General features: G+C 42.4%; 2 protein-coding genes across 2 annotated transcripts; both read right to left on the minus strand.

Moving 5' to 3' along the window:
* Positions 1 to 358: 358 nt before the first annotated feature.
* LOC108918346 (protein-S-isoprenylcysteine O-methyltransferase-like) lies at positions 359 to 4,098 on the minus strand. The gene is made up of 5 exons (XM_018725481.2): positions 3,877 to 4,098; positions 2,418 to 2,506; positions 1,707 to 1,876; positions 1,206 to 1,423; positions 359 to 865 (listed from the first exon to the last, which is right to left on the minus strand). The coding sequence occupies exons 1-5, from the start codon at positions 4,093 to 4,095 to the stop codon at positions 683 to 685; spliced, it is 879 nt and encodes a 292-aa protein (XP_018580997.1). The 5' UTR covers positions 4,096 to 4,098; the 3' UTR covers positions 359 to 682.
* Positions 4,099 to 12,136: 8,038 nt separating this feature from the next.
* agtrap (angiotensin II receptor-associated protein) lies at positions 12,137 to 24,592 on the minus strand. The gene is made up of 5 exons (XM_018725329.1): positions 24,470 to 24,592; positions 24,021 to 24,055; positions 23,261 to 23,372; positions 22,780 to 22,990; positions 12,137 to 14,535 (listed from the first exon to the last, which is right to left on the minus strand). Exons 1-5 carry the CDS (start codon positions 24,494 to 24,496, stop codon positions 14,411 to 14,413), a joined length of 510 nt encoding a protein of 169 aa, XP_018580845.1. The 5' UTR covers positions 24,497 to 24,592; the 3' UTR covers positions 12,137 to 14,410.
* Between the last annotated feature and the right edge of the window lie 462 nt (positions 24,593 to 25,054).

A 25,054-nucleotide genomic window follows, 5' to 3' on the forward strand; every position in this document is an offset into this window, starting at 1 on the left:
TAAATACTAGGAAAAGAATTCTGGGAATAAATGTGTTTTCCACAATTTCACAATGAATGGTCAAAAGAAAACTCCAAGCCACTGTAAAACAGCAGTAGCTGTCAAAGCTATTGAATTAGGTCTGCTTAGGAAAGGGAAAAAAATCCAACTCCATGGAGGAAATTAATTTCTCCCTCTAATCAAAATTCAGCCAACACATAAAACTGTTTTCCAGTAACATACTTCCCCAAATCGGTGTTCCTTCCATACTAATGAATACAATGGTGTACTAATAAGGAAACACTCAAGAACTCTTCCCAGTGAGACCACAAACATTTTCCATTGTCAGAATAGAGGCTCAAACAAAAAAAAAAAAAAAAGGTACAACTGCTCAGCATGTTATCTTGCAGAAACAAAAATTAAATATGTCCCCCCCATGAATCAGACATCCGTAGCCCCTCTGGTCATTAAGAGCTAGTCCTAAACGGTCCAAAGGAGAGCACCATGCCACAAACATTGCCTGCTCTGTTTGGAGTGGACACATCCCAATGTTTAAGAGGACTAAAACCTTTGTCCTTCAGGTACAGAAGCAGAAGTTAGGGGCCCTGGGTGGCCCCAGGAGGCCCCAGGCAACCAGGAGGTGAGAGCTACATTACTGGCTGGCTGCCTCCTTTGATGCATTCTGACAAGGTCAGCTCCTTGTTTAGGATTCGACGCGGAAGCCAGGGATAAAGGGCAGGCCGGTGGGAACTCGACGCTTATAATCCAGGTAGTCTTCCCCGAAGAAGAGGATGAGGGAGATCTCCTCTTCCTCAACACGTTCCCGGAAGAAGCGCCAGCTGGCCACAGTGTACGCCAGCAAGCAAACCGGATTGCAAAGCACCACCTACAAAACACATCGCACATAACCAACATCGAAAGATCGGGCAAGCAATGCAGACAATAAGACAGAAGGCAGAATAGTAGTTAAAGCCCTGGACTTGCGGCTGAAAGGCTGCATCCCAGTACCGCTGATGTACCATGTAGTACATCAGAATTCTTAACTATAAAAACAACACCTAACAAACCAAACACCGGTGTTCTTGGGTTTGCATGTGTCACTTGCATATGTGGAGTAATCCATTAATTAAATTCAGGGCAAACAAACAGAAGTACTCCAGATTATTTTGTGCATTTTAACTGACATTTACATACACAGTGTCAGCGGGTAACACGCTGTGTGTTACCTGTGTGCCAATGCTCCAGTAGAACCAGCCCACGTAGGAAGGGTGCCGAAAACAAGAATAGACTCCAGCCGTCACCAGCACGTGACTCTGGGCCTTCTCGTTCTGGACAATGTGGTTGAAGTTGGAACCAGCAGTGAGCATGGCAGACTTGCGCAGGCACTCACCACAGAGTACCATGATAAGACCCACTAGACTCAGACAGCTACATTGCTTCATCTCTGGGTAGGGAAATGGAGGGCAGAGCAAAAAGTGAAGAGACACAGAAACATCACTGCCTAAAAAGATGGAACACATAGTTAAGGATTAAGTTTCCAGAATACATCCTGCAAATTAAGAAAAACATGCAAAACTTAATCCTTCTGAACACACTTCCTCAACATTAAATCCCTGACTGTAGCATGTGCACTGAGCGGAGATGCAACAGAATGCGTAGGCTCTTGGGTCAGATGGACTGGAACTGAGAATGACAGGCCACCACAACACAGCAAATTGGGAACTGACCTGGGAAGAGGAACATCTCCAGTGTGAACTCCATCCACGAGGACACAGCTGCTACCGTGTACTCCACACTGTGGTTCAACAGGAATGAGTCAAGCGTCAAGCTATGCGGGTTGATGATTGCTGTCACCAAGTACTCTGAATAGTGGAAGAAGGAAAGGGAACACATATACCTGTGGAAAATGTGGACAGAGCAAGCAGATTACCAGCTGGCCTACCCAAAAAAAACTCACAGCAATTAACAGTTCAACAGCTATGCAAACAGGCAGTAGGTAGTTAAAGAACTTAAGGACAAATGAGAGACATGACTATGTTAGACTGGACTGCACAACAGGAAACAAAGGTTAGGATTCTCCATACTGTATAATCCCATTTTATCAACATTTACAAACATAGTGCTCCTTAAAAACTTGTGACTGAAACTTTGCTACTTTCCCAGAAAAGGTGCCACTATTTTACCATTAAAAAAGGCCCTTAACCTTAAAATCTCTAGCAACATCTACAGTTGCATAAATGGGTGTAGTTAGTACAAAAAGATAAAACTGTCCAATTCACTTTAGACACAAGCATGTGCTAAATTGCAATGTCACAGGTTTGGATAAGCACGGAGCCCAAGAACTAAGAATGCAGGTACGAGAAAGTATTAACTCCTGAATTTAAAAGGGTCAGTTTGATGAGTTTGGACATCATATGATAAGAGCATTGTGGTTTTACCAGCCAAAGTGTGTCCATGGTGTCTGACTGAAGCTTATGAGCAGGCCGCACCCAAATGTGAAGCCCAGGAAGCAGGCGCGCAACGCAACCTTGTTCAAAGAAGAGAAATGAGCATTACTAGCAAAGAAAACATTGTCATCACCACTACTGTATCAGAGCACCATTAAATCTGTCCACAGATTTATCTTAGCACACACACTGGCTGAAACTGCTTGTCCCAAGCAGAGTTGTGGCAAACTGGAGCCTAGCCCAGCAATGCAGGGCACAGGGCTGGAGGGGGGGAAGGGGACACACCCAGGATGGGATGCCAGTCCATCGCAGGTTACCCCAAGCAGGACTTGAACCCCAAACCCACAAGAGAGCAGGACACGGCCAAACCCCCTACACCACCATCCCCCCCCCCCCGAATCTTAGTACAAAAAGACAAATTTGCATGTCTAGATTAGGGCTTCCAAATTTAATCAAGAAAAGGAATGCTACTTTTTCCAGCTCGTTATTCAAATATGTAAATCACTAACATTTTGCATTAATTTTCAAGTTAGTTGATGCCTGCATGTCTTTTCACCACAAATAATATAATGTTTCACTATAGCCCACTTCATTTAATAACCGTTCCAAGTAGGCCACCAATATGTGATGGAACAAACACAAAGGTTCTGTAAGGCCTCCTTTAACAGGTCAACTTGAGTCAGTCCTTTTCTGGGAACACAGAGCCAAGTGAAGAAGCTGAGTGAAATCTGACTACTAGGTGTGAACAGTGAAAGTGGAGGGTGGAGGATGGAGGGGCAGCTCATGGTGTAGTGGTTAGAGCTGCTGTCTTGGAACCCAGAGGCTGCAGATTTAAATCCCAGTTGTAATGCCCTTGAGCAAGGTACTTATCCCAAATTGCACCAGGAAAGTTATTCAGCTGTATAAATGGGTAAATAATTGTAAGTATCTTAACACTAAGCCGCTTTGGAGAAAATTATCACATAAATTCATAAATGTATGTTGGGACCCAAGGAGCTTTTTTACATTACATTTACATCTATTCATTTAGCTGATGCTTTTCTCCAAAGCAATTTAGAATTTTAGGTTACAATTATTTATACAGATGGATGATTTTTACTGGAGCAATTAGGGTAAGTACCTTACTCAAGGGTACTACAGCCAGAGGTGGGAATCGAACCTGCAACCTTTGGAAGGCAGTAGCTCTACAGCTGTCCCAGTAGGGACATAAATAAACAAACAAACAAACAAACAAACAAACATCATTTAAGGAAACTTTCAAAAACCCTCGTTTTTTTTTTTTTTTTGTTTTACACAAACATTTTTATTACAACAAATTTTTATTAATTTTTTTTACAACAAATCTGTATATGCCGAATCGTTTGCTATGTAATAGTTTCACACTTTGGTTAGTGTGGTCAAAAATTGTAAGAGCTACAAACACAGAGCAAGACATGATCATTTCATTTACCTTATAAACGGCTCCAGTGTACAAGAAGAGTAATAAGACGTTAACTACCGCCAAGTACACAGCAACAGCCACTTTGGCCCGAATTCCGGCGAAACCATCAAACGACCAGTTAATGTGCGATACCAGTGAAATAAGAAGAGGGATAAACACAACAAGGAGTCCTAAAACAAAGCTTATAACGCTCACCCGCCCTTCCAACACCAACCTCACCACCGCCATGTTGGAAAGCAGGTGGCTTACGGAGGAAATATCGCGATATGTTTGACTTTGACTCCGCCCCCACGTTAATGAGCAACGGAAGAGCCGCGCGCAGCTCGCTCCTCAAGTGGCGGGAGTTTGTCTCCCTCTCTTGGCAGCAATGGTGTGAACCCACTGGTTCGATACTGCTTGTCTGAAACGACACCAACCGCAAAGCTCTTTCACACAAAGCATTTTATTTCAAGGGGGGGGGGGGATATTTCTCAGAGAAATATTTAATATTAAATTCTAGAGGCTCCCTTGTGTGATTTATTTCATACTGCAGCCCAGTACACAGTTCAGGTTTTCTGTGACGTATGACAATAGGTCACATCTGAAGAAACACGGTCTTTGGTGCTTCTTTTCATGTCCCCGTGTGTAATCAATACGTATTTATTTATTTATGTATATATGTATGTATGTATGTGTATCGCTCTTCTTCTCTTTGTTATATTCCCTCTGGCATTGTTGTTTCTTGTAATATCTGGAACTGGTTTTTGTTTTCTTCATGATCCTAACTTTTGGAATTTCTTTTTTGTCAATGAAGTCTGTTAGAAAAAAAGAATTGTCTTTGTGGAACTTTCTGTATAGGGCTTAAAAATGGATAGCTTTGAAATCATCAAACTGGCCCAGTTTATCGAAACAAAATAACACACTTACAAAACAACTGACTGTCACATTAGGAGGAAGTGGTTTATCTTGAGGGGAATCATCCACTGCACATTACAGCCTGGTCTGTTATGCTCAATAAAAAATGGCCTCAGTATGCTCACCACGCTTTATGCAAAGAGGTCCAAAAGTGTGACTCTCAGCTATGTCCCCGTCCTAAACCTCCCTCGCTTCTTCGTCAGCCCCGGTTTCCAACCAGCCTCAGAAAGGCACTTCTCTGGGTCTCTGCAGTGGCTGCGGTACATTAGTTTGTGTCAGTGGTGCCCTCATGGAAGCCCCCCTCGAGGGGAGAATGCCATGTAGCTAACGCCGGCATCCTTCCCCTAGCTTTTACGCTTTTCTCAGTCATGCTGCTTTATTTTTCTCTCATTACATTAGCTGCCAGTGTTGACCATACCCTTTTAGTGTACCAAGGGGAAGCTTATTCTTCATGTACTTATTGATCGTCTGTGCCACCATTCACACCCCTACGCCAAAAAAAAAGTTTATCACATTCTCAACTGCAGTGTGTGACAAACCTTTATTTTATGTACCCCCCTTACAGTTTAGAACGGGAGTAATGTCACAGGGCTGCACAGAAAATGACAAGTCTAATAAATCATGCATGTAAGGCTAGAGGAGCGTTGCTCAGCACTGCTGTTCACAAAACACAAGATCACCCATTTGGAAATTGCAGCGATTAAAAATAGTGTATCCATACAAAAGGTCATGGGGTCAGGACTCATTAAAAATCAGTTTGTGTTATTGCTGAATTAATGCTTCAAGGTCCACCACCTTGTAGTCATATATCATTTCTCCTTACACATTAAGAGCTTAGTTACTCATTTCCTTTTGCGTGTCAGAAGTGGTCACCGAAACTCACAATATAATTTTTTCATTCCCTGCATAGCAATGACCTCAAATGCATTGGTTATAAAGGAAGAGGAAAATTAAGCTTGTCGCTTCTGTTTCTCCATTAACGAATTTGCATTTTTTGCTTCTTTGCCGGTCACACACCTCTGTAATTTGAAGAACTTACATAAGAAATATTTCCATTGGGTATGTCTCCAGAATTGGTATTATTACTTATCAAAGATCTGTCAATGTCCGTTTACGATCATCATTTGAGGCACTATTAATGCCCGGTCTGAAACTGTTATTAGATGACACACTTCCCTTAAAACAATTTTTATGAGTTGAAGTGTAGATTAATCATGTTACTGTATGATGGTGGGTGTTGTGTATCAAGGTTTTATTCATGTATGCTTTTGATAATGTTAATAATCGTACATTACTGGAAAAAGGACAAATGAGTTCATTAAAAAATCCTAGGTAAATCAAACACGTAAGCCAATTTATAATATGGTGCATGAATTATGCATTCTCTTTCTTTCTGCATGCCCAAGCAAAGACGGCATACAGGCAAATTATTTGTTTTCCTCACATTACGTGTTTATCTTATACCATTTCTTATTCCCAAGGGCTATATCTGCAGTGTCCTTTCAGCCTTGCTCATTTCAAATGAGCTCCTGTACTTGCAAAGGTCATGCTGTCATCTGCCCAGTAAGAGTTACAGTAGGTAGGCGTGGAGGGCCCACCTTGTGGGCCAGGCCAACAATGAATTACCCAGCACGTGCTCCCTTAAGGCCCCCTGGCCAGGCGGCAGGATACCAAGGGAAACACACAAGCAAAGAAGGGAAAAAAGACCAACTGGAGTTGATTTAATAGTTCTCATTTAGCTGCGAATCCCCGGCCGTCCTCTCCTGCTGGCAGCCAGATGAAAGCCATTATTCCGGCCGTCAGAGTTTTTTAGGAGGGCTGGTGTGGGATGATTAAGACTTTAGCCACGGGACCTTTTTTTTTAATGCCGTGCCGCAGGGTTTTAATTATGGACCATGGGAGTCCAACCCCAGCCCACCTCACCCCATCTTTGCCTATACTCCACCCATGTCCACCCAGGGGATCTCCACTGCCCCATGGAACAAAGCATCTATTCTCATCGTCTGAGAACAGAGTCAGCAGGACACTGATGGTTCCTGGCCAGGACTCTTCAGGGCAGAATGCACTGAGCTCACAGCTTCAGGCCATCTTGGACCATAACGCCATGGTTACCAGGGTTTAGAGAGATGGTGATGCTGGAAAGAAAGTGACAAGCAGAGCAAGTCACTGTGCCCAACCCCAACCTCATCAAATACATGCTGCTATTTCAGTTTGGCTGCCTTGCCTCAGCAAGACCTTTCTTGGTCAAGGTTTTCAAAAAAACATAATTTTTCTTTGTTGTGTTATTACTAGGCGCTTTGCCCTGATTTAAAGAGGGACCATTAGAGACGAGGAGTAGGCTCAAACTCCTGCTGGGGTTGAGAAGTATGTTTATAAACCGCTTTAATGCTATACACTTAGATCCTATGAAACTACTATGCATATACAGTACACACTTTATAGTACATTTATTCCACAGCAGCAAACCTGACCAAGATCTAGCAGTGTTGTTTGTTTGTATGTACGTTCATTTACTTTATATTACAAACTCATCGGTCCTCACAGTCATGGTCACATCATGCTCTTTAACAATTAATTTGTGTCTGGAAGCCCAAACAAACCACAGTTAAACCTTATTTATTTCTTCACTTTATTCATTATCAGGAACTGGTTGTCCATTACAGGTTGCACTTGTACATATCCTGTTCCACAGGTACAAGACATGAGGCAACATACACCCTAGATGAGATGTCAGTCCATTGCAGGGCCATCATACCCTCGTTCACTGACATATGTAAACACTACAGGCAATTTAGAGCTACCATTTTATTTGAAATACATGTTTTTCGACTGCTGGAGGAAATCAGGGCATTCAGAGTGAACTTAGGAGAACACTGAGAGAACACGGAAACTCTATGTGGACTGAATCTGGTTCAAGGCCACATCTAAGTGCATAGCCCAGGCACTGCAAGGCACCAGCACTACCCACTAGGCCACTGTGTTGCCATGTAGCTTTTAGTTAACAGCTATTCTGGTCTGGTTATGCAAGCATGTTTTTTTCTTTTTCACAGGTACCTCATAGTAAACAAATCATGTCACGTTCACTCGTACAATTTTCCGACCATTTGTAAACTCTGATAGTCAAAAGGCATTGTCGACCCCGCAAAGCTACAGTTAAGGAATGTGTTCGAGAAAATCTACCGGTAAGCAGATAGTCTCACGGTCTGTTATAGTCCAGCAGAAATACATCCAGTTTGTCTGTAATTAATTCCACTGGAGGAGGCTCACAGCTGCCTTCCTTCACTGTGGGAGATCATTATTCAGCAAGCTAAATCAAATAATGAGATTAAACTCTGTGCCGCTATAATAAGAACTATGTTTGGCGTTTTCCAGCTTTTGAAAGTTTTTTCTTTATGAAATTATGTTTTTGAACTACATTATTTCATGTTGAGTGTCTCAGGCATTAGGAGAAAATATCACAAGATTGCATCCAATTCCCTTTGGGTAACTTGTGCAGCACATTGATTTTTCTAACCTCAGCATGGCTTAGAATGATAATATGGAGAGCTGCACCAGCATGCACAACATGATTATGGACACATAAGAAGAAGCACATGCACACAGCAGACATCAGAGTCACCCAGGTTTCTCCATATTCACCACAGGGCCCTTTAAGTATCAACGAGACCTGAGAGTTGACTGATTCTTGCAATCAGATCAAGCAGACACCATGTTTTGCTTCATGACGAACACTTCCTGTGCTGTGTAATTTACTTGTTAACCTTCATGCTACCGTTCCTTGCTATCTACAAAATATGTCCAGTATACATGAACATATGTGGAAAATCAGTGGACCCAGGCTTGTAAGCAAGGCTGCTGAGATTGCTACAACACATACAACAAAATATCTCCTACACTCCCTCTTAATGAGGCTTTATGTGTCCCCATGGTTAACATGCATGCTATGTTCAGAACAAATATAGACCATTAAATTCGATGAAGTGTTACCTTACAGAAAGAACAGCCTAGCCTTGTGACACCTTCACTATTATAATTGTGCTTAGGCCTGCATTCTAGCCACCACCATCAATATTACACAACATTTATAAGATGATGGGTCATTTACTCAACTCAGTTTTTCAGATGAGGAGAATCACCTGTCTCTTGCTATTTGTCAGTTTGCCATTGTTCCATGACATGTCTGTTTAGAACCTTAATGGTATCTGACAACAAAGAAGATGTAAAGATAAAGACAAATACGCGTCAGTTTAGGAACGATAGTAGTTATTCAGTACAACAGATCAGCACAGCTTTATCCCCGATATAGACGCGCACACAAAGCTAAGACCGTGACCTGTTATGGCTGCAGAAGATGTAAAAGTTCTCCTTCTGACACTGTAGTGTCAGTCCACTAGGATCTGTAGTGTTATAGCTCAACCGATACATTCCTCCAGCACAGCGAACAGTATTATCAGTCTGGTATAACGCTAGTTAACTTCTTCAAAAAGTGCTTTCAGCTTTCTGTCTGCTTGAGTTAACCGATTAGCCACCCTCATGTTTAGCACTAGCTGCTCTGAAGGAAGACGTGCGGATCTTAGTGTGAGACATACAGTGATCTTTACAGGACATGGACAGGAATCTGAGGCACAGTCCCACCCTGTCCTTCAGGCTTCCCGGCTTACACAAGAGTTTCTGCAAACGGATAAGAATGAAACATCTTGGACAGCTAAGTTGAATGTGAAAACAGGAAGAAAAAAATAATCAAAGATCATTTGGTGCACTGACAAATTTGCCATAGATAAATGGATATTTTTATCTGACATGCTGAGAAATCTGATAAATCTTTTCCATGAGACTTCATTCTGAACCTTAGCTATCACTAGATCTTACTGTAGCTCAGACATGATCACAGTATGTACACGCCAACAAACTGTGTCCTGCAAGCAAAGATTTGGCATTAGCAATTTCCACAACAATTTACAGAAAGGATCACAAAAAGCACCTAAAAATAGAGCTTTCACAAAAGACCAAACCTTGCAAATATGGCTTAAATGATATATTTTCCAGGTGTTACGCTAAAGATTGGCATGGAAGATGGGTGTGTCCTTGACATAGCAATATGTCTATGGACACATCAATTTCACATGGTGACAGATAGATAGGGGCTGGAGGATATTGCAAATAGTCTATTTCATATCAAATGTTATCCTCCTCTTACCTTGGAGGCCCAAGCTTGAGTCCTTCTTGCGAGGATTGTGCAGGGTTAACCATGAGAGGGTCAGTTCCTCTTGTCAAAAACAAGGCCACAGACAGGTCCTCCCTGAGGCCAAGGAGAGCATACGCAATGCAGCAGGCGAAACATATCTCATTGTAATTCTGAACAACACAGTTTCCCAGAACTGGACATCCTCCCAGGACACCTGACGCAGCTCCATAATGGGGAGCAGCAACATGTAATATCACCTAATATCTCAAAATGTTCGATTCTTTTTACAGCACCATCCAAATTACCCGGCATTTGCAAATGTGTTTATTTTATAACGTTAATTGTGATTTCTGAGAGGCTGCCATATTACTTTCCATCAACCTATAAATTTCTGTTTTCACCCGTACTGTCCGAGTGCAAGTTTTAGCGTTAAGTCATGGGTTATAGCAGAACCATTATCAGGACTTTCCCAAAGTGTTTGTCATTCTTAGGCAACTAAGTTGGAAGGTCTGCTGTATAAAAATGAAATTAGTTGAACTGTGATCTGCTGCTTGTTCTTCTCTGTGTGTCACTGGCTGAGGGTGTGTGACGAAGCCTCCCTCCCTGCTCGTGTGAAAAGCTCAGACTCACATCGCCCATTTTAGCAGAAAGATGACAGCTTCAGAGGCTCGGACAGAAACCTGGGGGAACGCAGTCTCTCCTTGGCCTGCTCATTATCACCTGCCCCAGGAAATTCAGTATTGCCCCATGTGCATGATGTCACTTTTGACACCCAGGCTGAACGCCCTCACAGCAGGGATGTCAAACTCAATTCACAGGAGTCACTGAGTCTGCTGTATTCTATTAAAACCTATTTTCTTGGCTCAAGAGACCAATTAATTGTTCATCATCTGTAGGATTCATTACAATGTCCCCCTACAAATGCATTTGTTTGTTTTTTTTATTACTCATAACTGCTTGTCCCAATGCCAGGTTGTGAGGGTCTGGAGCCAATCTCCGTATCGTAGGGCATGAGACAGGGTACACTCTAGACAGGACGCCAGACAATCACAGGGCAATCGCATGCACGGTCATCCACACAATCAGTTCACGCTACAATTTGCCTGAAACGGATGTCTTTGTCAGAGCGGCAAGAGGAAATCCACACCAGGGCAGGGAGAACATGCAAGCTCCATAGAGACTGAACCAGGTTTGAACCCACATCCAATCCCACAGCCCAGGAGAGGTGAGACACGAGCCCTACTGCTGGACCACCGTGCCTCCTCTCCTTAAATAAAGCAGTGAAAGTGGCAATCCTTGTACAAGCAATGAAAATCAGATGGACGCTTAGGGTGGCAGACTTTTTAACAAAACTTTCATAACTGAAACAGGATTCTTATTACAAAAAAGACAGATGTAACCCCTTTTAAAGTTTTGCATGGACCAGGTGAGCCAGAAGGGGTGAAAACAGCAAAAACCACATAGTGCTTTTTGTACTTTTTACACTTAAAAATTAGAAACTTTTAATTAACATTTAAAGTTTAAAAAAACTCAACTGAAAATACTGGAACAAAGAAAGTGCACTAAAGTAGGGCAGCAAATGGTAATTAGAACCACTGCCTTGCAATCAGAAGGCTCCAAGTTCAAATCTCTGGACCTCCTGTAATATCCGTGAGCAACATACCCTGAATTATTGAGTAAAAATCTCAAAGCTGTATAAAAGTGTTAACAATTGTAAAAATCATTGTAAAAATATGCAGCGCTGCTTGAAAGTAAGTAATATAACAGGTGTGTAATGACTAACTCCATACATTGCTTTAGAAAAAACTGTGCATGTGGTGGAAAAACACAAGTAGCGCAGGTGTAAAAATAAGTGAAGCCCAAGTTGCACTGGTTACACCAAGTAGGTAAGTAGAATCAGGTATGTCAATCATAGTTCTTCATTCATTTTATAAGTGTATTTTAAGGTTTAACATTTAGATTTCAGTTTAATTTAATATTTTATACAAAAATAATGACCATCCCTATAGGTTCTCGTACTTTCAAGCAGAAATATAAAGCTTACTGTAAAAATATAACATTGTAAGTTACTTTGTACAAAAGATTCAGCTAAATAAAGAAACACAAATACCGGGAAGATGACATGTATGTTTAACACAGATCGCCCCCAAAAGACTCGAATAACAAAATTATGGTGAAACAGAATGCTGGTTTATTTTTGGTAAGTTACAGTAACAGCCAATTTCACACTTTCAAAATATCTTTGAAATTTTGTTCATTATACAGTGAATATGATCCTCTGGAACAGAGCAGAATAGGGAAAGAACCATTTTTATAATAAACCTGCATCAGTAGCTCAATGTAACAGATCAGTGCAGGAGCTACAGGTAGCTCTTTTGATTATTCACTATACAGATGTGTGTTCTCCCCTAAGCTACCAGTTGCAGCAAATTGTACAATTAAGACAAAGAATTTGAAAGGAAGCTATTTTAAGTGCCACCATTTCAAGTCTTGTCCCTAATACTGTTCTAAGCAGTTAAACACTGAGCAGTTTACACTGATATGTTCAAGACAACATAGCCATGAAAATGTTTCACCGTAAACTGTATAAAGAACATTCTTCAAATCTAGTTTAACAAGAATTATTAAGTTAAAAAAATATTTTAGCTTTCAGTTGTGGGGTGGACCACAAACAGTTTGCCCATCTCAGTCCAGTGGGGATCATGCTGGACGAGGACCCCAAGTCCCAATGGGGAGGACACTGAATTACATAAGAGTTTAGGATGAAACCTTCAGTCGCCTCTCCACAATAAAAATCACAAGCATACAATACGTGAAAATTTCACTTGAAATGAAATGGCAGTAATGACGGCAGCATAATGATGACCCACATATTTTCAGACATTGGAAGAACAATGTCTTTCCCGGGTCTGTCAACAAAGACTTGTCATATCACATAAGAAGCAGGACGGTTATTGATATGAATTCAATTAACAACACACAGTTCTCTTCTGCAACACTTAATATAGACAAATGACACCAAGCTGTACTTCCCTGTGGATGGAACATGGTTTCTATGGAGACCTGCAATTGCGCTAATGCGCCAGGAAAGTAAACAGGAGGACTGGCTTGGATTAAATGTAAAATGGAATGACTGCAAGCATAGGGCAGGACACCAAAATGTCTGCCTCCCCATGTTTTCAACCTAGAACAAGAAGGATGAGGCAAGAGAATGAGAAAGAAACAAGAACAAAAGGTTACTCCTCTTCCATGGGGTGTACCACAGAGACCAAGAGCTTCCACTGATGAACGGCACAAAGTACTAGAGCTTCGACAGGAGCCTGGTCCTCAACGCTCAGAATTTCACAAGGATCTGGCACAGAGGTGTAGAAGTTACTAATGCGTTCAGTAGTGATCCTTCAGAGGTGTTACCTGGAGATCTACAGTTACCGTAGTGCTTCAGTATTAAGACTCTCAGCAATCTTAGCATCAGCATTGACTGTCTGGAATATTGCACAGGGGTGACAACATTGCAGAAATATCTATGATATATAACAATCTAACAGCTTAAACCGATGTAGCTACATATATATTTTGAAGAAATTAAGTTTAAATAGCATCAGCAGAAAGACACTCCTAGGATTGGTTTCCAGATAACTAATCTGGCTCCTTCTTAATAGTGCTCTACAGTTATTAAGAGGTTGAACTGCAAAAGTGCAATTTACGAGAATTTACACTTTAAAGGCTGCATTACAACACCTTCTCCAAGGTCTTTAAATAAATCAGAATGCTTAAACATATCAATATCATTACTTAAGGTGAGCTTCAAATATAACGCAAGTAACTATCTCATTCGTGAACTTTGTCACACACTAGTATTTATCTGCAGTGAGTCTTTTTTCTGCAAGTGTAGTTAATACTTTGAAATCCACCACTTGTCAAGAAGACTAGAACATGTACTGCATATTAATATGTTATCATTTACTTCACGTGAACTACACTTTCAGGTCGAAAATATAATATGCCGAGACTTTATGAGAGCTGCCATCAACAGCTGACGACTATTTTGTTACAAAGGTGTAAAGAATGTAAAACAACGACATGTTTAAGGAAAGAATATGAATGCTATCAAACTATCACAGGCTGTTATGACAACACCTCGAGGGATGTCATGCAGGCATTGAAAGCGGTAGTTCATATGAAGGGTAACTCCTATCTGAAGGGCTTCTTGTGTCCCTCATGCTTTACAATTCTTGAGTTTTCTTTGGTGAAAATCTCACAAACATAGAGTGCAGAAACGGGCGGAGCCTAAACAAACTCAAAACGGACAGCAATCTACTGGGTGGTTCAACCTTTTCCCAGACACACTTCCAGCTGTTCTTCACTTCTATTTGTATCCCTGAAGGCACTGTCATTTATGTTTCCCCACACACAAAACTCAGTGCAAGCTATTTAAGGGTTTATCTGTGCCTCTGGAAGTGTCTGTCAGTAGGACCTTTGTCCAGGCTTGCAGTCTTCTGCTTGGTTGAACGGGTTGGCTGAACTGCTGGACTGGTCCTCCTGGTCAATGGACTGGTAAGCGTCTCGATTCCGAGTGATACCGGGGAACCCTATGTAGACAAAAAGCCACAAGCCATGGTCTGTATAGAGACATTTGTTAGTCAGCACAGCTGCAAAACACAAAGCACTTCCACGTTCATTTCCATATTCACCGCAGAGCACATTCCTATACTCTTTCGCGCAATGTCTGCATTAGCATCACCACAACTCGCAGCGAGAGCCCCACTCTCATTCATTACTGTATTTATGTTCACAACACGACTATAGTTACTGTAGGAGTCCTGCTCTCCATCTTCATTCTCTAATTATATTTCAGTCAAGTGTGTAGCACAACATGATGACAGTTGCGGTACACAAACAGGTATGCGTGAATGTAAACGTAAATATGGAAAGCAATGTTCCCTGCTACACTGTGCGTAAAGTTTCCTTACTGTCCTTGCACTCTTTAAGTTGCTGAAATGCAGTCATTACAAGAGTGGTTAAGGTCCAGCTCAAGCCTGTCCTTACATCAGAATCACATATCCAGCACTTATATCATCATATGGTGCTGCCTGAAAATATGCGAACCCCTTGTGACCCTTAGTTTTACCACAAAACATTATTTAGTGAGAATCAATCTTTCTAATTTGACATAATAGGTGTGTAATGACCAATTCCATTTATTACTTTAGAGGAAATCACATAGTAGAAACACACAAGTAGTGCAGGTGTAAAAATAGGTGAACCCCAAGTTACATTGGTTATACCAGATAGGTAAGTAGGATCAGGGGTGTAAGTCAGTTATTTATTAATTTTATACATTTACCTTCATATTTAGACTTTATAAGTTTGTTTTAAAATTTTGTACAAGTATGACAACCACCTCTGTAAGGTTTACATAGTTTCAAGCAGCACTGTACATCTCAAAGAACAAGTTTTTTTTTTTTTTCAATGTATACATCAAGTGTGTGTTAGATACCTTCCTTTCAGGAATATGCCTTCACGCCACTTGGAGTATGAATGCGTGTGACCTTACGTTTCACTGATGCCTGTGAGTTATGGAGGTGGAATGTCTGAAGGCAGGCTCTGGGCGGGGTTTGAATGTTCACACACTATGGTGCTCCAATTATGAAGCCACACACTTTACGTTAAGAGCAGAGTGGAAGAAGTATTATAGCTTCAATGTGGAAAAACTAGCAAAAATATGAAGTTACAAAGCTAACAGGCAAGACACAAATAATAATAAGAATCATCAATGTTCAAGCATGACCAACCCAGAAAAAGATAATATTCTTGCCTAAAATGTTTTCATTTGTGTGTGGGGTTATTTTTGCTCATGATCTTGGGCTTAGACTTAAGATGCTACATCTTTCTTTAATACCATTTCCACAGCGATGACTGGAAGTAAAAATGTTTCTCTTAAAAATAGTATCCTGGGCAGGTAATTCGCAAGACAGGAGCAACGTGGTGTCTGCTCAGTGAATAAATGGAAATTGAGGTATGCAAAGAAATGTTTTCATTCAGTGGCTGGATGAGCTCTTACTTCAAACTTCTCCAGACCCTTGAAACAAGAACGTTATTGATGGTGTCCTGTCTACAACAAGGTGTGTGCAACACAAAAGATCAAGCTGCTGTCCAATGCATACCAGTGTAGAGCTGGATAATTCACTAAAAACTAAAATTACCTGCTCCAGAACCCATTACAGGCCTTGAACAAGTAACATTCAGGCTGCAAGTCTCTATTTCAAAAAAAGCTTTCCCTTGTACGGAGCGGTATCTAAGAGTGCTATTATCACACGACACTAATGGTTACCAACATAAAAAAAAAAAAAAACCCTAAAGCCAGGAAACGAGTTTGCTTGGATGCAGACATGTAGCCTGCCTGCTGATAACTCAGAAATAAAGAAAAGAAAAAAAAAAGAAGAAAAACTCTAGGGTAGTACAAATCCATATAGACGGAGGGGAAGAATGAACAAACAAATAAAAGGATCGAATAACCTTTCCGAAAGGACAGAGCTTAGCTGTCTCCGCTTAAATGGAAGTGCCAACGTGCTGAGGGCATTCAAATACAGCATTTAAATTATAAATGCATCACTTAGCAACATCAGAAGGGTTCTTAGTAGCATACCAAGAGTGCTTAACATGTCAGTGACATTTTTTATAGCGTATAATAGGAAGACACTGCATTATTCTCCATGTTCTTTAACCTTTAACCTGTGAGGTGATACAAGTACACAGAATATTCCATAAAAGCTGATTTTGCATAAAAGGATAAAAAAGACAGACTGCATAAATTCAAATGTGGAAATCCTAAAGGTACAAATTGAATCTTTATGTAACTAAATGTACTAAAATAAATAATGCATCAAATCAATTAATAATTCTTCAACATAGAAGTGATGGAATATTTCCCTTGAGCACAATTTATTTAAAACATTAATTTAAATAAATAACTTTGCTTAATAAAAACACACAGTACACTTTTTAAAGAAAATAGACAGGCGATAAATATTACTGAACAGCTCAAAGTCATGTTTTACAATTTTTTGTTAAGGAGAAAGCGCAAGCTGTACAAATTAACTCGATATTAATCCGTTTTCTGTTTCGAAACACTGCGTCAAAGGAAGGCCGCAGCTGGCAGGTGGCACACGCACAACAATGCCGGTGACGGATGCAGAAAGAAATGGGACATACATGGATCCAAACATATTGAGGGGAAAGCAGTCAGGTCCAAAAAAAAAAAAAAAAAAAAAAAAAAAAAAAAAAAAAAAAAAAAAAACACACAATCAGAAGCTTTCCAAAAAAAAAATCAATCAATGATATACACACATGCAAAAAAAAAAAAAGGGCAGCAACAATTATACATTAAAAAAAAATTAAAAAGCAGTGATAACCAGAAATTCAGCAGGAAGAAGAGGACAGGTGCAGAAAATGATGTCTGAGAGGAGAAAAAGACTCATGGTAAACGGTTACAGCAGAAAACAGAACTGCAGCAAATGTAGGAACAGGAAAGAGAGGCTTTGGCATTTTACAGAGATGAGAGAGGAGACTCAAAAAGCATTTCTGCAGACGGTGGCAGTTCAGGGAATCGGCCAGAGAGTCTTAGAAACCAAAGGCACCAGGAGCGCGGACCTCAGACCAACAGCAAAGCCACAATCATCTGGAGTCATCTTGAATATCGCACAAAGGAAGTGTCTCATGGTGCGCAAATTTCATGCTTTGGGAACAGAAAGGAGGGAGTGCCTGGGGGGGGGGGGGGTGCAGCTCAGTAGCGTCGGCCGAAGGGGGCGCTGTCGGCGCTGTCTGTGGTGCAGTGGCTGTCCACAGAGGTTTCCAAGTCTGATGGGTCGAGAAACATGACAGAAGGACAAAGCGAGAGAGAGACACAGACAGGTAAGGATCCAATCATTGGGAAGGGTAGGTTATGGTGGTGGGGGGGTGTTGACCTGGTCCAAAACAACAAGGGGACAAGAAACAATGCTGAGTCCAGCTGAAAAACAAACAGGACGATCAAGCTAAGGGTAGGAGACAGTACCACAAAGGGAATGAATTGCAGAGGAGACTGTGGAGCCATCGTCTCGACGTGGAAAACAACGGTCCCCATAATTACATCCACACATCCAATATCAAACGTTCAGTGTTCAGCATAAAACAAAGAAGCGACTAAATTAACAATGCATGAAAGAGAATGACCAATATTCCTGCATTCCAAAAGTGTAATTTAATTTTTTTTCCCCCGATATTCCCTTTTATCGTCCACGTGCTCTCGGGAGAAGGCGCCGAGTTTGCCCGAGCAAAATGTAAATGGAACAGAAACAAAGAGGGTAGCAGCGCTTTACTAGGAAGCAATAATTAAAACAAATGGAAATGGGTTGTTATTTTTAACACCCCCCTCCCCCAAGAGAAGCCATCTGATTAACGGGATTAAAAAAATTGTTTACAGAAAATGAGTTCAAGGATCTTAGTGTATTTTAGAGTAAGACACCCAACTTACCTCGTTCCTCACGAGCGCAAGGGGGCTGCAAGGTCTACACCTGGAACCTGCTGCCACCAGATCATCCACCTCAGATCACTGTTATTGAGCCACAAACTGGGGACTTGTTATTAATATGACCAACACTACTAGTCCAGCTGTAACTCTTGGGCCCCAGTTTAGCCCAGAATTCAGAACCATCATCCTCGCTCCCTGCCATAAATGCAGAGAGGGTGGCGTCTACACTACACCCCCTCCTCCCCCCGATCTCACCACCAAGCCCACGGGGACAGCCACTCCATTCTCGACATGAGCGCTAAATAAAACCCAGTATCCATCGGAGCCACCTGGACGGAGGAAAACCTGGACCCCTATTATTTTATTTCAAATAACATGTGTCGTCATGTTAAAAATCCCACCCTGTTTCCTCTTGTTAATTAGCATCATGCAGAAGCCCCACACACCAGCATTGGTGCCAAACACCCCCCCCCCCCCCAGATACGAGAGGAGTTCCATCGAGTAACTGAATCAGTATATAACTCAAAGTTTTATACTCTGTCCCCTGCAGTATGTGAACACTGAGCGAAGCGAAGTACATTATATACACGGACACAATGGGGCTTTGAGGAAACTGGGAGACTTTGGGTCCACAAGTTCTGGTCCACAACAGCGACACCGCCCCACTCGCATTTAGCAAAACGCTGCACTAACAAAGGGAAGAAGTGGTTGTCCCACATGTTCAAAATTCATCTTGGCGATCTATTACACAACGCAACAAAAAAACCCATTGTGTCATTTGTTGCATTTTCAATTCAGTGATTACATTAATCATACTTCTAATGTTAGTTCTTATCGTAATGTCAGTTTTTAGACAAATATTCCACATTCTAGAAATTAGCAAATTTTGGCACAGGGTTCCAAGTAAGAATTATTCCACTACCTTTCAGGATCCGATGCTTTCTAGAGTGTTTTGGAACTTTTTACAATGTTCTGGTGCCTTCTAGAATCTTCCAATGGCTGTAAAGTACCAAACTAAACTGACCATTTAAAAGAAAGTGGTATTTTTGTAATCAATGAACTTGAACTACTCATAATCAACATAAAAATCAACAATTTTGAACAACTGTTACATTGCGTTACCTTCAAACGGACGTACTGCAAGAATACCTACGCCGACAAGTCGCAAACAGAGGCATCAGATTAAATTTCAATCTTTAAATCCACTTTTAATTTAAGCAATCTATGCAGTTACTCTTCTCTCCACCAAGGGATGATGTTGACCTCCCCACAAAGTCATCAAGAGCACCATCAGTGAATAGATTTCACTAAATGCTGCTCCATTCCAAATGTCCCGCTCAAGGTTTCCAAGGCTATTTCTCATGTCCTCGGACACCGCGCATCAGACGCGCTGGTCTTGTGACTCGCGTTTTAACTAGATTAGCTGAACCCCCAGCAATGTGCCTCAGCTCACAGAAGCTTTCTGGTCACACCCCTCCCAAGGCAAGCTGAAGTGACGCTGACACACAGCATCTCCTGTACACGCAGAAGAAACAAAGTGTTTCTCCCACCTGGACATCCTTAATAAAGGCCTTATTAGTGTGTCTTCATAAGCCCTCGCATTATCATCACCCTTTCTGATCGGAGTAAAAATTGTTTCACATCTGCACATGTAGATAGTGCTGCCTGAAAGTACATGAACCCTATAAGGATGGCCACTATTCATGAGTAAAACAAAATAAACGCAGAAAATTAATAAATGACTATGATTTACACCCCTGATTCTACTTACCTACCTGGTATAACCAGTGTAACTTGGGGTTCACTTATTTTTGCACCTGCACTACTTGTGTGTTTCTACTACACACATGATTTCCTCTAAACAACATATGGAATTGGTCATTACATACCTGTTATGTCACATGAGAAACAGCGATTCTCATTAAATAACCATTTCATGGTAAAACTAAGGGACACTGGGGGGTTCACATACTTTCAAACAGTACTTTGCAACACACACACACACACACACACACACACTTAGCATTGCTACTTCTCAGATGTCTCACTCAGCCTAAGATGTGGGAGGTGAATTTTGCGATGTTACACACTAGAGAACACACCTAGAATTAGTGCTGATGAAAATCAGCACTGACGAGAACATTGCAAATGAAAAAAAAATGATCTGCACAGCTGGATCAGCGCTCTAACTTTAACAGCTTGCAACAAGAACCAGAAAATATGGGTGCAGTACTGCCACAGATTTAAGGTCCCTCAACTGGCTTATAGTAAAGTTTAGCGCAGACTTTAAAGTCTTATTGCTCACTTAGAGGGCTCTGAAAGATTTAGCCCCGATTTATTTCCAAGATCTCATTATCACACATAAGCCAGAACACTCAATCACAGAATGCAGGCTTTCTTCGAATTCCAAGAATAAATAAATCAGCTCTTAGTAGTAAAAGCTTGCTATAGTGCCATTAAACTGCTAAATGGTCCAACAGATAAAGTGAGGGACTCCCTATTAGTGAATGCATTCAGGTTCAGGATTGGAGGCTCCCCTCAAAGATGGGGCAGCACAGTGGCCCAGCAGGTAGTGCTGGAACCTCACTGCTCTCACACCCAGTCTGAGCAGTTTGCATGTTCTCGCCATGTCTGCGTGGGTTTTTCCCTGAGTGCTCTGGTTTCCTCCCACAATCCAAACATGTTTCAAGCGAACTGGTGACTAAATTGCCTGCAGTGTATGGGCCTGTGAGTGCACGAGACTGTCTTGCAATGGAACAGCATCCATCCATGTCTCACACCCTGTATTTTCTAGAATAGGTTCCAGATATTGACATTTATCTGACACTTTTCACCAAAGCAATTTACACTGTTAAGCTACTTACAATAATTTACCCACTCATGTGAATCCTCATTTCGGTCATATGGTTCGAAGGGAAAGATCACTGGAGAAGGATGTCATGACTGGAAAGATCGAGGGTACAAGGTGCAGAGGAAGACCACCAATGAGATGGATCGATGCGATTACAATGATGATAGGGCTGACGCTCGAGGATCTCATCAGGCTAGCACAAAACCAAGCCCTTTTAATTCATTGGTCTATCAAGTCACCAAGACTCGAACCCGAGTTGATGGCACATGACACAGCTGGATAAATTTACTGGAGCAATTTTAGGGCAAGTACCTTGCTCAAGAGCTGGAGGAGGGATTCAAACCTGCACCCTTTGGGTCCATAGGCAGCAGCTCTAACCACTACGCAACTAGCTGCCTCCATACTGACCATGATGATAGACTGCTGTTTAAAGCCCTTCACGCTGCCGTCTGCCCCACTAACTCGTAGAGTCTGTGCTGATGTCCATGCTGCAGCCTACTGACATTATACATGGTACCGACATACATCTTTCATACCGCTCTACCCCACCTCCCTCCCCTGGGTGATGCCATGACTCGGGTGAACGCTGCTACATTAAGAGCTGCCAGCCTTCTGCAGAGGGTCAGACAGTGCAAGTGCTGATCAGCCACCAGTGAGGTGGGGGCATCAGGACAACCACTTGACTGCTCAAGAAGCTACTTAGAAAACATGGACGTATTTTATATTTTATAATGCGCAATGTTAATGGGCCCAGAAAGGGCAGATAGTCCGTCAGCTGAACATCCCTGAAGGCTTTCGTTCCGCATGGATCAGCCTCGGGAATTCTGTTCACGCTCCTCTATTTCCTTCATGCTATTTGCTGTAAGGAGAAACTGGTAACATAGTGGTTAGACCTGCTGCCTCTGGACCCCAGAGGTCACAGGTTTGAATCCCACCTCCAGTAAGGTACTTACCCTAGAAATTGCTCCAGTAAGAGTTCAGCATTTCTATAAATGGGTAAATAATTTTAGGTACCTTATCGTAAGTCACTTTAAAGAAAAGTTTCAGCTAAACGAATACAATAAAATAAGATGAACTTTTGCTTCCGGAGGGCTGGGTCCCAGTATCAGCGAGAGACATCCAAGATCCAAGCACGTCCCAACACAGAATGAGTTGGGTATTAAAAATGAACATGTTGCTTTTCATCATTATTTTTTCTTCCAGCTAATTACATTTTTCTCCCTCGCCCGATATGAATTATCCCCTCCTTTTTCTGAGCTCCTCTGACAAACAACAATTCAGATCTGATCCAAGAGTTGGACGACAGGACTCAACTGGCGTTTGAGACTGTGCTCTCGTATTTTAAGTTTCACGATTGTTTTACTGGCTGTCTGCAAGGCTCGGTCTCTACTTGAGGACAACGCCCAAAAGATTTGGTACGCGCAAAGCAATCTCGGCCGCCTCCCTCCCGGTACACGGTCCTCGTTCACTCACCGAAGTTGACGTTGTAGTCACCACCTCTTTCACGGTACATCTGGTACACAAAGAAGCAGGAGATGGGTTTGAGCAGCAGGCTGAGGATGGCCATGCCTACGCTGAAGCGGAATGTGTCCCGATTCCTCTCCGACAGGTTCTCCGCCAACGGGTAATAGATACCAAAGTGGATGATATCTGTCAGCACGGTCACCATCATCCCGATCAGGAACTGTGACACGGGAGGGAAAACGCAGTGAAACAGAGCCAAGATGGCAGACACCCAGAGAGCCAAGATGGAGCTTCCTCACACTAAATCAGTCTCCTGCACTCAATTTACACACTTTGCTTTCCGCCCCCATTAAAGGAGCAGAGCAACAAGGCTGAAGCAAACAAAGTTTTGCCTTTACTCGCCCACAACACCACATCCACCCCCTGTTCCAGGGTGTGAAAACCCCCTTAGATCAGACATACCACAGTAGTGTGAAGTGGGTCTGCTCACCATCAGCACGGCATCGATGGAGTCCCTCTGAGCAATAGCCCACACAGCAAGGGCCAGTACGCTGAAGTTCCCCCAGGCATAGGAGGCAGGCAGCCAGCTAAACATGCAGCCCCTAGGAAGTGGAAACACAGGAAAACACACAAAAAGGTTGTATTTCTGTGCATTTATTCACTTTAGCTGATGCTTTTCTCTAAAATGACTTACAATGTTAAGGTTACAATTATTTACCCATTTATACAGCTGGGTAATTTTACTGGAGCAGCTTTAAGGGTAAGTGCCTTGTTCAAGGGTGGGGATCGAACCTGCAACTTTTGGGTCCAAAGGCCGCGACTCTAACCGCTACCCTCCAGTAGCGCACGCAGAGCCGCAATGACGTGACCACAGGAGGCCGCCGTGCCTTTCGACCTCAGACGGGTCGTTGGAAGTACCAGGTATAGGAGGAAAACCGTGCGGTCGGCACACTCCTGGCCACCAAAGTGCCGCTGAGGTGCGAGTGTGTGGTGTGATGGTGTGTGCGTGGCTCAGGCTGTGCTGCTCTACCCAGCTCGGGAGGCCACGTCGAATGTAGCGATGAAGAAACCATCAGCGCTTGATAACTGCGTGGGTAAAGATTCAATAAAGCGTGGGAGGGCGTCTGCGGGAGACACGTCGGCCCGTCGCCAGCAGAGTCACCAGTTGACTTGTCAGCATTTGCCCGCAAAGCGAGAGACATTCCTCAGGTGCGTGGGGAAAAAAAAAACCAAGTGGCCAACACACTCACCAGATGGTCAGCAGCCAGTGGACCAAGACTATGGCCTGCAAGGAGGAACAGACAAGCAGACACAACACACACAGATTTGATAAGATCAGTACAGCCAAAACGAAGAAGAAGACGGTCACTTAACAACATGAATATCGTTATAATACATTAATATCCATTCAGCTCTGCCTGATGTGACAGATTTATTATCTAAATTAATAAAAACTTTTATATCCACATGAAAACACAGCGACCAGGTTTCTTCCTAATCGATACCATAGATCCAAAGAGAAATGCTGACTGTTACCCGTGTTTGATGTTGCTCTTATCTTTTATGATCGCAAGTGCTAGTATCGTATCGTCGAAGTGATAACTAATTCTAGTGGAGGGAAGATAAGAGAAAGATCCATAAACAAACTTTGCAAGAGAGTTAGAGGGACTTTTCGGAGAAAAACGCTCTCTGACGGTACCTTCAAGTTAATGGCTGGAATCTCCATAGTCGCCGCTGCTCCCGCAGTCTTCCGCGCGCACGTAACTGCGCCTCCAGTTGCAACACTTCTCTCCGCAAACACAAACCATGTGACAGCGGCCCCCCTCCCCTTTTCCTCCGCGGCCACGTGACGCCCCAGTCCGCGAGGCGAGACCACGTGCGCGTCAGCAGCCGCGGCCTCTCGCGACACCGTCACAGGCGGGTCCCGAGCGCGAGGCAACGGCGGGGTCTTCTTTACCGTTCGTTCCCGCTTCACGCTTTTGTGTTTGTCGCCGTTTATTTCTGACTTTGAAGAAACTATACTAAACACACCTTTGACTATGAGTTACTGTTGTCAGCGGTAATTTCGAGAAAGTACAATACCATATTTATAATGTTAAAATTCCTATCTCTAAATTTTGCCACAGAGACTCAGTCTGTTAACTATTTTCTCCTCAGACAAAAGTGTTCTAAAGGCCTACTGTATTTTTTTCTCTGGTGTCTTTATCCAAGGTGACTTGCGGTGTCACATGGTCAAGTTTATTGTGCTTTGCCTGTTTATACAGTAGGGTATTCTTGCTGTAGT

The sequence above is a fragment of the Scleropages formosus genome, chromosome 22 (genome assembly GCF_900964775.1).
Source record: "Scleropages formosus chromosome 22, fSclFor1.1, whole genome shotgun sequence".
NCBI classification, from domain to species: Eukaryota; Metazoa; Chordata; class Actinopteri; order Osteoglossiformes; family Osteoglossidae; genus Scleropages; species Scleropages formosus.

What these genes read in the sequence shown, in the direction of transcription:
- LOC108918346 (XM_018725481.2), bottom strand. Translation starts at nt 4,095, where the DNA reads ATGGCGGTGGTGAGGTTGGTGTTGGAAGGGCGGGTGAGCGTTATAAGC. An exon ending in CCATGGACACACTTTGGCTG is followed by an intron (nt 1,877 to 2,417) that starts GTAAAACCACAA and finishes CATTTTCCACAG; the next exon opens with GTATATGTGTTCCCTTTCCT. An exon ending in GGAGATGTTCCTCTTCCCAG is followed by an intron (nt 1,424 to 1,706) that starts GTCAGTTCCCAA and finishes TTCCCTACCCAG; the next exon opens with AGATGAAGCAATGTAGCTGT.
- agtrap (XM_018725329.1), bottom strand. Translation starts at nt 24,496, where the DNA reads ATGGAGATTCCAGCCATTAACTTGAAG. An exon ending in TTCCAGCCATTAACTTGAAG is followed by an intron (nt 24,056 to 24,469) that starts GTACCGTCAGAG and finishes TCCTCCTTGCAG; the next exon opens with GCCATAGTCTTGGTCCACTG. An exon ending in CACTGGCTGCTGACCATCTG is followed by an intron (nt 23,373 to 24,020) that starts GTGAGTGTGTTG and finishes TCCACTTCCTAG; the next exon opens with GGGCTGCATGTTTAGCTGGC.